The 14,342-nt window shown below is 42.1% G+C and overlaps 1 protein-coding gene across 1 annotated transcript in view; it reads left to right on the top strand.

Annotated features, from left to right (window-relative positions):
• Positions 1-14,342, top strand: part of LOC126235427 (hematopoietically-expressed homeobox protein hhex) — a 419,468-nt gene that overhangs the window by 196,899 nt on the left and 208,227 nt on the right. Inside the window, exon 4 of the mRNA XM_049944151.1 lies at positions 3,713-3,821. Within this exon, the coding sequence (XP_049800108.1) occupies positions 3,713-3,821 (109 nt within the window). The remainder of the gene's footprint in view (positions 1-3,712; positions 3,822-14,342) is intronic.

Genomic DNA, 14,342 nt, shown 5'->3' on the forward strand with positions numbered 1-14,342 from the left:
AAACTGGGTTGAAATTTTGTGTATTGCTTCCTGAACGTTGCTAAGTGCTCCCATTCTCAATTACTGGAAGAATATAGTCTGGGTAATTTTCGGGCTGTGATTTGCCCTGCTTGAAGAGATGTACACGGTTTGTAACTGTAATACCTATATTATTCTTTTAAACGCTTAAAGTAAGATTATACCTGAAACTTCCTGGCAGATTAAAACTGTGTGCCGGACCGAGACTCGAACTCGGGACCTTTGATCCGCTGCAGAGTGAAATTCTCATTCTGGAAACATCCCCCAGGCTGTGGCTAAGCCATGTCTCCGCAATGTCCTTTCTTTCAGGAGTGCTAGTTCTGCAAGGTTCGCAGGAGAGCTTCTGTAAAGTTTGTAAGGTAGGAGACGAGATACTAGCAGAAGTGAAGCTGTGAGGACTGGGGTGAGTCGTGCTTGGGTAGCTCAGTTGGTAGAGCACTTGCCCGCTAAAGGCAAACGTCCCGAGTTCGAGTCTCGGTCGGGCACACAGTTGTAATCTGCCAGGAAGTTTCATATCAGCGCACACTCCGCTGCAGAGTGTAATTCTCATTCTAAGATTATACCTGTTAATGAGTAGATGGCAACAGGATTTTAAAGCTGTAATACGCTAGTCATGGACGCCGCTCCTCTTAGACCACCGCATTCATATCATTTTCCCAGAACACAAAGCTGGGTGGCAGCTCGCACTCAAGAGTGAAACTTGGACAATTTTTTTCCTCATTAATATAGGGAGTTTCTCCCACTTGTCGCCTTCATCCCGTCTCTGAACAACAGTTTGATATTCATTAGCCTAGATTTACATTTGAAATTAATATTTTAGTGGGAACTAATGGACACTTACAGCAGCGGTCGTAATTTTTTGATTCGTCAATGTAAAGTATGTTTGATCGAGTTGTGATTCAGCGCTTATTTAGGTAAGGCGTATCTTCCCATAGTGTTTCTTGACATTGTCAGTGAGACTCTGGAAGACCACGTACTACAACGTGGGAAAAAGACACATAATGATGTCGGATAAGAGTCTACGGACGTAAAGTCATGTCACGATTTTGTCCGCATCACATAGTTCGGTCGTGCGTTGAGCTACAAGACACAAATCGATTGGTGGAGAGGTGCAGGCGCGGCCATAGGAGCGCGTCCGTCCCGTCCCAGGGCAGCCAACATCAATTAGCCAGCGGGCACGTGACGCTGGCCGCTAATTAGAGACTGAGTCAACATTTCATGAGGCGGTAATGACCCGGGGCCGGCATTCCGACAAAGCGCTCAGCTCTCCCCAGGGAGTGGATAAGAGCGCCAACAGCAGCAGCAACACCCCTCCCCCCCCCAGCCACCCAGTCCGTGGGGAGACGGGCCGCCGTGCTCTGCTGCGCGTTCACCGAGCGAGGGGTACGGAAGACACCATCCCAACAAGTGAGCGCAAAGATTGGGAGCTTCAAGCAATCGAGAAGTCCACAATGGAAAATAGCCTAGCTGCTGCGGCCAACATAACCTTCAGCCAAGGAATTCCCGTTTGTCGGATTTGCGTCCATAAAACAACGAGGGATTCCATGTTATCAGCTGCGCCTCCAGAGAGTATACACTGAGAGCCAAGAGACTGTGACCATTGCATACGCGAAATTGATGGCGTTGCGGGCACAGAGACGGCAAAGGAAGTATACAGGATGCTTCCGTGCTGATGTTGCATACTTTCAGGATGATAATGAAGGGTAAATGAGTGAATCTGAGGAAAGAGCCCTGGTCCAGAAACGGCCGAGTTATACGTTGTAAACGAAAATCATTCTGATACCGTTTCTGCTGCAAGTTCTGTGCTTTCCATATTGTGGGAGGAGGAAAAAGACGCGCTATTCGTCCACAAGACTCAGAGGGCCATAGACACGGGTTCCCAGGTAGATGCCGTGTTTCTTGACTTCCGCAGTTCCCCACGGTCGTTTAATGAACAAAGTAAGAGCATATGGACTATCTGACCAATTGTGTGCTTGGATTGAAGAGTTTCTAGATAACAGAACGTAGCATGTCATTCTCAATGGAGAGCAGTCTTCCGAAGTAAGAGTGATTCCCAGGTGTGCCGCAGGGGAGTGTCGTAGGACCGTTGCTATTCACAGTATTTATAAATGACCTTGTGGATAACATCTGAAGTTCACTAAGGCTTTTTGCGGATGATGCTGTAGTATATTGAGAGGTTGTAACAATGGAAAATTGTACTGAAATGCAGGAGGATCTGCAACGAATTGACGCATGGCGCAGGGAATGGCAACTGAATCTCAATGTAGACAAGTGTAATGTGCTGCGAATACATAGAAAGAAAGATCCTTTATTATTTAGCTACAAGATAGCAGGTCAGCAACTGGAAGCAGTTAATTCCATAAATTATCTGGGAGTAGGCATTAGGAGTGATTTAAAATGGAATGACCATATAAAATTAATCGTCGGTAAAGCAGATGACAGACTGAGAATCATTGGAAGAATTCTAAGGAGATGCGGTCAGGAAACAAAGGAAGTGGGCTACAGTACACTTGTTCGCCCACTGCTTGAATACTGCTCACCGGTGTGGGATCCGTACCAGATAGGCTTGATAGAAGAGATAGAGAAGATCCAACGGAGAGCAGCGCGCTTCGTTGCAGGATCATTTAGTAATCGCGAAAGCGTTACGGAGATGATAGATAAACTCCAGCGGAAGACTCTGCAAGAGAGACGCTCAGTAGCTCGGTACGGGCTTTTGTTGAAGTTTCCAGAACATACCTTCACCGAGGAGTCAAGCAGTATATTGCTCCCTCCTACGTATATCTCGCGAAGAGACCATGAAGATAAAATCAGAGATTAGAGCCCACACAGAGGCGTACCGACAATCTTTCTTTCCACGAACAATACGAGACTGGAATAGAAGGGAGAACCGATAGAGATACTCAAGCTACCCTCCGCCGCACACCGTCAGGTGGCTTGCGGACTATGGCTGTAGATGTAGATGTAGACCAAAACAAGAAAAAATTGTTCCGTAAACATGGGCTCTAAAAAGGATACGTTAAGAGCTAAGAGCACTTCTTCAGTAGAAGAAATGTATTTCCCAGTAGCAAGACGAACAAATGCTTTAGAGCCCACGTTTTCTTCTTGTTTTAGTCCATACGACCTCTTGCCAGAATATGGAAAGCAAGGTGCTTGCAGTAGAATAGGTCCACCGCCAGAACTATCAGGACGATTTTGACGTAAAGCTTGCGACGTGATCGTTTCCGAACGGGGTTCCTTACATCAGACTGATACATTCACCTTCCTCCATCATTTCTGAAAGTCTATAACGTTAGTCATTGGTGACATCAGGAGGCTGTGGCATGGAGGAGGCCATTCTCAAGAGGCGTGTGGAACACTAAAACTGCACTGAAACTGATTGTGTTTCCGTTAATACTGGTTATTTTCTAACTACAAGAAATGATCAAAATATCTGTCCGGAACCTGTTATTTTGAGATAATAAAACTGAAAATAAGTGCATTTTTTCTAGAAACAAGAATCGCGATGATTCGCTAGTGACAAGAATGTCTACTTTTGGTACCTTACATGTTAGTTTTTATGTATTTCCAAAATCAATTACAAAAAAGCCCTAAGAACAGTTCACGAGTCACTAGTTGCAGCTCCAAGGTAATCATCAGATATTTGTTTTCAGGTTCAAGGTTTGTTTAGTGAACGTAAGTTGTCGACCTGTTTCAGATCGCGGGGCACCGAGGCATGTTCTGCTATCATTGTCCGCCGTCGCTGCACCCTTCGAGCGCGCCACGGCTGCCAACCCTAGATTACCCCTTCACGCCGACGCATCCCTGTGAGTACCACGTCTGCTAGCCTGCTAGAGCTAGACAGCTGCATGCCAAATCGTAAGATATTTGGTTCAAAAATCACTTCCGCCTACGAGCGCTATCGACTGATGAAACAACAGTCATAAATTTGGGAAGGTGAGTCAAATGATACACAGTGAATGTGAAAAAAGTTGAAAAAGGAAATGTTATCTTTCAAAGTAGCTGTTCGGATGTTCACATCACGCAGATGCGCAATCATCAGCATAGAGACAGTGTCAAAATGTGAGACAAAGTATTCCAAAAGCTTAGCGCTCGATGGAATTATCCCTGTTGGGAACTGCTACAAGACACCCAAAAGCTAACAAATGCAAGACGAAATGATGACTGAAATGGAGGTGGGATAGACATGTCTGTAGTCGACGAATGCACGGTAGATCGGTCGCAAGGGATGAGAAACGATCCAGTCTTGGACTTAATGGAAATTGCATACTACTGAAGACTGTGGTTCCCGGGTAAGTCGACAGTTGTTTTTAGAGTAGTGGGTATTAAATGACTTATTTTTACATGACTCTTTGGTGTCTGCAAATGTTTATTTTTATTTTTTTTTATTTTATTGTATAATTTCGGCCTTAGTCCATTTACGAGTACCCTTTTGAAAGCCTTTTTTTGTAAAACAATATCAGATCTTCACTACATAATTTTTGCTAAATGTGAAAGCAGTGACTAAACAGAATATAACTTACGCTAGACATAATAGCTAACTTGTAGTACACCTGTTGTTATACTACTCAAACAGTTTCTATCTTAAATGATAATTAGCTGAAATCCTCAGCTGCCGACAGGTGTTGTTGATATACCTCGAGGGGAACAGCTGAAAATGTGTGCCCCGACCGGGACCCGAACCCGGGTTCTCCTGCTTACATGGCAGACGTGTGCGCAAGTAATGAGTGGATGGGCAAATATCTGTTAGGTACATTACGTATGTAGATTGTGGACAGTTGGGAATGTGGGTCTCACGGGAAGCGTGCAACGGATAAGTCCCTGCAGTCGCGCTGTCCATCTGTGGCTTCGGTGGCTCAGATGAATAGGACGTCTGCCATGTAAGCAGGAGATCCCGGGTTCGAGTCCCGGTCAGGGCGCACATTTTCAGCTGTCCCCCTCGAGGTATACCAACAACACCTGTCGGCAGCTGAGGGTTTCAACTAATTATCATTTACTCTAGAGAAGCTGCATGGTCATCAATGGTATCTGTTCCTTCGAGAACAGTTACTACCTTCATATATACAGGGTGAGTCACCTAACGTTACCGCTGGATATATTTCGTAAACCACATCAAATACTGACGAACCGATTCCACAGACCGAACGTGAGGAGAGGGGCTAGTGTAATTGTTTAATACAAACCATACAAAAATTCACGGAAGTATGTTTTTTAACGCAAACCTACGTTTTTTAAATGGAACCACGTTAGTTTTATTAGCACATCTGAACATATAAACAAATACGTAATCAGTGCCGTTTGTTGCATTGTAAAATGTTAATTACATCAGGAGATATTGTAACCTAAAGATGACGCTTGAAACCTCCGACGTTCAGTTGCGTGCTGTAACAAACACGGGCCACGGTCGGCGAGCAGCATCTGCAGGGACATGTTTACGATGACGACCGTTCTCCTGATCTTACACCTCTGGACTTCTTTCTGTGGGGTACGTTAAAGGAGAATGTGTACCGCGATGTGCCTACAACCCCAGAGGATATGAAACAACGTATTGTGGCAGCCTGCGGCGACATTACACCAGATGTACTGCGGCGTGTACGACATTCATAACGCCACAGATTGCAGTTGTGTGCAGCAAATGATGGCCACCACATTGAACATCTATTGGCCTGACATGTCGGGACACACTCTATTCCACTCCGTAATTGAAAACGGAAACCACGTGTGTACGTGTACCTCATTCCTCATGGTAATGTACATGTGCGTCAGTGAAAAAGACCAATAAAAAGGTGTTAGCATGTGGACGTAATGTGCTGTTCCAGTCTCTTCTGTACCTAAGGTCCATCACCGTTCCCTTTGGATCCCTACGTAATTCGGTGCTCTCCAATACACACGATCGAACAGCAGAGGAGTGGTACTCAAGCGTCAACTTTAGGTTACAATATCTCCGGATGTAATTAACATTTTACAATGCAACAAACGGCACTGATTACGTATTTGTTTATATGTTCAGATGTGCTGACAAAACTAACGGGGTTCCATTTAAAAAAACGTCGGTTTGTGTTAAAAAGCATACTTCCGTGCATTTTTTTATGTATTAGCCAATTACACTAGCCCCTCTCCTCACATTCGGTCTGTGGAATCGGTTCGTCAGTATTTGATGTGGTTTACGAAATATATCCAGCGGTAATGTTAGGTGACTCACCCTGTATAGTTCTATCTGTCATATGCCACTTCTACTGTTTATTTGTGCGACGGAATTTAAGCCTGTTATTCGTATGATGAAATTTGACTGCAATGAAATGTTAGTAACTGAAGTTACGAGGTACACTATTTAATCTTGTACAATGAATTCCATAGTATCTTCAAAGAATATTCCGATGTTTCTTCTACGTTTGAGGAAGTGTTCACTTATGCGCGCGATTAATGTACTCTTGTCACCTGGAAGATGGTATTGGGACACGGTTACTGTATCGATCTTTTCTTGAGAATGACTCGTGGGAAACTGAATAAATAAAAGAAGAGACCTACGATTATTCTCTTTTGAATTATAACTTACTGTTTCCAATTTGTTTGGGGCAGCCAACTGGTAACGTACAAGTCTGGCCCCGATTGCACCAAATTGTTTCGTGATGTTCAACATTTTAAGTCAAATACAAGTTTTTCGATATTTTTCAAATGCTGTACTCACATCATCTTGTTTTCTCAGTATTCTATCTTTTCTGCGTGCACTCCCACGACTCCCGTTATCGTTCACACTAACGCCCGACACATTCGGCATACTAAAGGCTGGAACTTCTTTATTTAAATGAGTGTGTCTGTACTTAAATTGCAGAATGACTGAGAAGATGAAACTTCTACATTATTTGATTCTGAAACAGCTGAGTAAAACTGAACGTACTGAACCTACTTTCTCTTCACGTTTTCTTATCATGGCAACATTGACCCACAATATTCTAGCGCAACGCAATGTGACAGCTCAAAAAAATTACAACATGACTTCAAATAATTAATACAAAAGAACTGCCCTGAATAAGAAGCAATCCTGACAATAACCTATACGTTTCATTAAGCACTTTCCTCACAAAAATCTTAATTACGCGAACTACTGCAATACAGCGAGCGTCAATACTGCCAGTTAAATAAAAGATTCTAACTACTAAAGCCACTAACTACTAATAGGCATGTGGTTAACAAAGGAAAGATTTTGTTGCAAACAAAATAATGTATTTTTTACCTTAATAATGTGACATTCAGTTCAAACACGAATATAAATAGTCATTGACATCCAGTACAAACATATACAATCATGAATAATTTTCAGTCTCCGAGTCGGATACTTCCAGATCGTTAGCCTACGCTAACGCTTCAGACCTCTACCCTCCATCATTGCTAACTTCTCACATTTAACATCCATCACTGCTGGCGACTAACTGCCAACTGCCCAACAGTACTCGCGATTAACTTCCAACAACGAGTCCGACCAGCCACGGAGTCTCTTACAAAGAAAGCGCAGCCAGAGATCCAATGCAAAGCGCTACACATTGGTGCCAACACAGAAACAGCCCACTTACAAGGTCTCTGTCGCGTTAGCGTCTCTGCGTCGCACGCTATGCGTAAGTAAACTTCCGCTGGAGTTGACATAAAAAACATGCGCCTTTCACGTGATCTGCCGACATGTGCAATATACTTGTGAACAATCTGTTTTTCTTAAACCTTTCAGACCCGAATATTTTCTGGAGGAAGAAAAATTTTTATTTATGTGGTAAATGCTCTTAAGTGATTTTCTAACGATTTCAGATCCAAGACTTACAAAAAAATATTTACTCGTTTTCAAAATACACTTTGTACTCTTGACTTCATTTTATAAACTAAAATAACTAATTACGAAATATTCTCTGTTGTAATAAAAGGATTATTCAGTAATTGCCATGCAAAATAACAATATTCAGCTATACAGTGGAATATAGCGAACCAACCACATTTGTGTATTCTGGCAGTCACGAGCTGCTGTGTACTGCTACATTGACTTGCTGATATTTTCATTGTGATGCCCAACAGTTGGCAGCATTTGCGCACGATGAAAAGACTCGATATTCACAAAAGTGTACTTCAGGTTTCCACTGGGGAAAAATACTTCTGTTGCAACTAAGACACAGTAAAATTAAATGTACACAATTGTAGCCAGAGGGTCTGAAAGGGTTAACGATGCTTTCTCTCATTAAACTGTTTCGTAAACTTGGAGTTGATATCAGAGCGAATTAAATTATTACTTTATATGCACAAATTTTTCAATTAATGAAATTTGAGGTGACTTAGGTTTCCGACGATATGGTCACATTACAGATTTACTGGGTATATTTGTTAGCTTTTTGACCATAAAAGATGTGCAATGACAAACATTGCCAACTGAGTGTATGGTGATACAAAGAACGTATCCTGACGGTAACTGAATATTTACAGACATGACACATGTGTCATGGGTTTTCGATATACATCTGTTAGCGTACGGTTCAAATGGTTCAAATGGCTCTGAGCACTATGGGACTCAACTGCTGAGGTCATTAGTCCCCTAGAACTTAGAACTAGTTAAACCTAACTAACCTAAGGACATCACAAACATCCATGCCCGAGGCAGGATTCGAACCCGCGACCGTAGCGGTCCTGCGGTTCCAGACTGCAGCGCCTTTAACCGCACGGCCACTTCGGCCGGCTGTTAGCGTACGTATAAGGGTTGGAGTAGTAAGTAAATTTAATGAAATTTCAATTACAGTAGTGTATAATCTACCAGTTACAACAAATTAATACAGTATCGTGATATTTTGCTTCTAAAAAGTAAGACAAAATCACTTAGGATCAAGCTGTTTATACCGTTGTGTGTGCTGCGTCTGCGTCACCATAATAACGCTGGCGAGCTCTAAGTTACTGCAAGAATTCGTCGTAGGAAACTGGAAAAAAGTTTTTCAGGAATTTCTTCTTCCGCAACTCTTGCTGTTCATTTCAAACTCTTGTCGCACTGGTGTCTAAAACGATAGGAAATATCCACTTCCTCTAATACCTCATTAATTTATCTTTATGTATTTTTGTGGATACTTCCATCGAGTCTTTAACGCTAAAAGCTTTGCGTTTTGTCGCCTTTGAATGTACGACGGAAGTGGGAAGGCATCCCCGTATGTTCTTCAAAACGTGTGCTAAACGCCCTTCCAATTAAGCCAGTTTAAAAACTTTGTTTCCATAACTAATTTCGCAAATACCTTATTCTGAATGTTTTATTTTGCTGGCTGTATGTCATAATGTCTGTTGTGAGTTATTATGTTTTGAAACTGGAGCTCACATCTGAGTTCTTGAAACACACTGCTGTCTTATGAGTGATTATAACTAAATATGGAAACGCGCTTGCCCGTCCAAAGTTGTTTGTTCTAAAAGATTGCAAGGCCTATTACTTTTGTTGAAATAACGCCTCTCTGTAATAGCAGTATATTGAAATTACTTAGCTCCAATTCAGTTTCTTACTTTTGCAACGGCAAGTTTGCTAATCTGTGGATCACTGTGTAAAGTATGCCGGCTTTGTATCCCACGATGACATGACTTTTTGGATTAATACATGCGTAGTAATATTTTTATTTTTTCAAGCTTAAGTCTTCTGACTGGTTTGATGCGGCCCACCAAGAATTCCTCTCCTGTGCCAAACTTTTTATCTGAGGGTAACAATTGCAACCTACGTCCACAATTGTTTGCTATATGTATTCCAGTGTCCGTCTTCATCTACTCTTGTTACCCTCTAGTACCATGGAAGTAATTCCTTGATGTCTTAACAGATATTCTACCACCCTGTCCCTACTTCTTTTCAGTATTTTCCCTATATTCCTCTCCTCGCCAATTCTGCGCAGAACCTCCTCATTTCTTACCTTCTCAGTCCACCTAATTCTCAACATTCCTCTGTAGGAAGACATCTCAGTTCTCTTCGGATTTTCCCATAATCCATGTTTCACTACCGTACAATGCTGTGCTCCGAACGTACATTCTCAGAAATATCTTCCTCAAATTAGGGTATATGTTAGATATTATTCGACTTGTCTTGGTCAGAAATGCTCTCTTTGCTTGTCTAGTCTGCTTTTTATGTCATATTTTCTTCGTCCGTTATGGGTTATTTTGCTCCCAGATTGCAGAATTCATCAACTCAGTCTATTCGTTATCACCAATTTTGATGTTAACTTTCTCGCTGCTCTCACTTCTGCTACTTTTCATTACTTTGGTCATTTTACAGTTTACTCTCGATCCATAGTCTGTACTCATTAGACTGTTCATTCCATTCAATAGATACTGTAGTTCTTCAGTTTCAATGAGGACTGAAATGTCATGAGCGAAATTTATCACGGATAACCTTTCACCTTACATGTTAATCCCACTCATGAACCTTTTTTTTTATTTCCGTCATTGAGTCTTCGATGTATACATTGAACAGTAGGGGCGAAAGACTATAACCATGTCGTACACCGTCTGCTTTGTCAGATAGGAAGATATCGAATTTATGTTCTGACAATTCTTTTGAAATAAGTGGTTACGCGAGCCTCGAAATCGACGAGAACAAGCTAGTGGATGTGTGTGCGGCTCTCCTACATCTGCGTTGCACAGGAAAAAAGAAATCAACCTTTGCTGAAGCATTTTTTTAAGTAAGCGAACTGTTTCAGAATTTTAACTCGTGAACTGATGCGGGATACATACATTGTCCACGATATTGTAACTCTGTTTTGAATATACTGTGAATGCATTCCGTCTGAGGCTTGTTAAGACCAACGCTGATATGAACGAGTATATATGAGCTACAATCAGATTGACGGTCAGTCTTCAGGTTTTGGCTACTGGTGAAGTATGAAATTATGGATCATGAAAAGTGATGTGTACAAAGACCGTAATAAGGAAAGGCAGTTGGCAAGTGGTTGTGCACGAACACACAAACACAAATAATGAAGTTTCGAAAGGGTTTAGAAGTCTTAAGAACCTATTTAGATGCAATTATAGCTCATTACTGCGGATCTCCTAATACAATGATAGCAGCGAGAACGCCGGCCACTGTGGCCGAGCGGTTCTAGGCGCTTCAGGCTGGAACCGCGCTACCGCTACAGTCGCAGGTTCGAATCCTGCCTCGGGCATGGATGTGTGTGATGTCCTTAGGTTAGTAAGGTTTAAGTAGTTCTAAGTTCTAGGGGACTGATGACCTCAGATGTTAAGTCCCATAGTGCTCAGAGCCATTTGTACCATTCGAACAGCGAGAACCTACTTTTTCATATTGCGGCCATTATATATACAGGAGGTGGAAAAAATATGGAAACACCAGAAACACAACACATTACCATGCTTGATACGGTGTAGAAAAGCCGTTGGTATTCAAAACATGTTCCAGTCATCTCAGAATGGATACATACAGGTCCTGTAGGTTGTATTCCTGCAAAACAGTGGCAAGTTTAAGTAAGGATAATGAGGTGGATAGTGATCACTGAGTACACCACAAAGACTCAATTATATTTAGATCTCATGACTGTGATGACCAGGGCAGATGCGGAAACTCATCCTCGTGTTCATAAAACCAGTCCTGGATGATGCGGGCTGTGTCGCCTCGGAACACAGCGTCACCATTGGGGAACAAGCACTGTAGCATGGGTTGGACTTGATCAGCCAAAAATGGTCATATAATACCGGGGAGTAATACCTAGCAAAGTAACAATGGGGCGCAGGGAACAGGACGATATGGCTGCCCAGTCCATCACCGAACCCCCGACATACTTCACTCTTGGGACGTAAACTCGGCCAGAAGTTGGAAACAGTGATAAACAAGACTCATCTGACAAACCGACTTGCTTCCACTGCTGAATAGTCTTAGGTCTTATGATTTTAGCAACACTTTTCCTGCTGCAGGCATTTGCATGACTCATGGGTGCTCCTGACATTCCAGCTAGCCATGCAACTCCGTTTTCTCCCGGCGCAGACATCGTTCGCGAGGTGCAGTATTCACTCCAACAGTGACTTTTGCAGCTGTCGTCCTCTTCTTTTTCGTCACAATTCTCTTCAATGGCCGTCGCCACGATCATTCAACACACTTCCGTCCGCGTTGTTACTTAGCGGATGACGTTTTTCGGCTTTCGATGTATTCGGTATAAATTTTCGATACTGTGCGTCTTGAAATACATCTACATCTGTATCTACATCGATACTCAGCAAATTACATTTAAGTGCCTGGCAGAGGTTTCATCGAACAACCTTCACAATTCTCTATTATTCCAATCTCGTGTAGCGCGCGAAAAGAACGAACACCTATATCTTTCCGTGCGAGCTCTGGTTTCCCTTATTTTATATTGGTGATCGTTTCTCCCTATGTAGGTCGGTGTCCAAAAAAAAAAATTTTCGCATTCGGAGGAGAAAATTGGTAATTGGAATTCCGTGAGAAGATTCCGTCGCAACGAAAAACGCCTTTTATTTCAATGATGTCCAGCCCAAATCCTGTATCATTTCAGTGACACTCTCTCCCATATTTCGCAATAATACAAAACGTGGTGCCCTTCTTTGGACTTTCTCGATGTACTCCGTCAGTCCTGTCTGGTAAGGATCCCACAGCGCGCAGCAGTATTCTAAGAGAGGACGGACAAGCGTAGTGTAGGCAGTCTCCTTAGTAGATCTGTTACATTTTCTAAGTGTCCTGTCAATAAAACACAGTCTTTGGTTAGCCTTCCCCACAACATTTTCTATGTGTTCCTTCCAATTTAAGTTGTTCGTAATTGTAATTCCTAGATATTTAGTTGAATTTACGGCCTTTATATTTGACTGATTTATAGTGCAACCGAAGAATAACGGATTCCTCTTAGCACTCATGTGGATGACCTCACACTTTTCGTTATTTAGGGTCAACTGCCAATTTTCGCACCATTCAGATATCTTTTCTAAATCGTTTTGCAGTTTGCTTTGATCTTCTGCTGACTTTATTAGTCGATAAACAACAGCGTCATCTGCAAACAACCGAAGACGGCTGCTCAGATTGTCTCCCAAATCATTTATATAGATAAGGAACAGAAAAGGGCCTGTAACACTATCTTGGGGAACGCCAGAAATCACTCCTGTTTTATTAGATGACTTTCCGTCAATTACTACGAACTGTGATCTCTCTGACAGGAAATCACAAATCCAGTCACGTAACTGAAGCGATATTCCATAAGCACACAATTTCATTATAAGCCGCTTGTGTGGTACAGTGTCAAAAGCCTTCTGGAAATCCAGAAATACGGAATCGATCTGAAATCCCTTGTCAATAGCACTCAACACTAGTTGTGTTTCGCAAGAACGATGTTTCCTAAACCCATGTTGACTGTATCAATAGACCGTTTTCTTAGAGACAATTCATAATGTTCGAATACACTATATGTTCCAGTATCCTGTTGCATATCGAAGTTAATGATATGGGCCTGTAATTAAGTGGATTACTCCTACTATCTTTCTTGAATATTGGTGTGACCTGTGCAACTTTCCAGTCTTTCGGAACGGATCTTTCGTCGAGCGAACGGTTATATATGATTGTCAAGTACAGAGCTAATGCATCAGCATACTCTGAAAGGAACCTAATTGGTATACAGTCTGGACCAGGAGACCTGCTTTTATTAAGTGTTTTGACTTGCTTCACTACTCCGAGGATATTTACTTCTATGTTACTCATATTGGCAGCTGTTCTTGATTCGAATTTTGCAATATTTACTTCCTCTTCTTTTGTGAAGGCATTTCGGTAGGCTGTGTTTAGTAACTCTGCTTTGGCAGCACTATCTTCGATAGTATCTCCATTGCCATCGCGGAGAGAAGGCATTGATTGTTTCTTACCGCTAACATACTTCACATACGACCAGAATCTCTTTGGATTTTCTGCCAGGTTTCGAGACAAAGTTTCGTTGTGGAAACTGTTGTAAGCATCTCGCGTTGAAGTCCGCGCTAAGTTTCGAGCTTCTGTAAAAGCGTCCGTTTAAATTTGGCTACTTTGGTTACTGGAGCCATACGAGCACCAAGAATTTGCCCACTTTAGAATTGAGTTAGCTCCGACCTAATGCACTCGCAAGAACACGTAACGCTATTCTGACTACGAGTGACAACTGAAACATACTGAAGACATTGCACAAGTGCCGTTTGTAGTCAGACACAGCAGTGCAACCTGCAGGCTTGCCTATCATTTGCATTTACGAGTGTAAGTCAATTATTATCCGAAATTTATATATATATTTTTGTTTATTTTGGTAGTACCGTCGTTTTACGTTGATGAGGTATGCTTTGTTTGTTTATTGTTATATCTTTGCAAT

Source organism: Schistocerca nitens, chromosome 2 (assembly GCF_023898315.1).
Source record: "Schistocerca nitens isolate TAMUIC-IGC-003100 chromosome 2, iqSchNite1.1, whole genome shotgun sequence".
Classification (NCBI taxonomy): Eukaryota; Metazoa; Arthropoda; class Insecta; order Orthoptera; family Acrididae; genus Schistocerca; species Schistocerca nitens.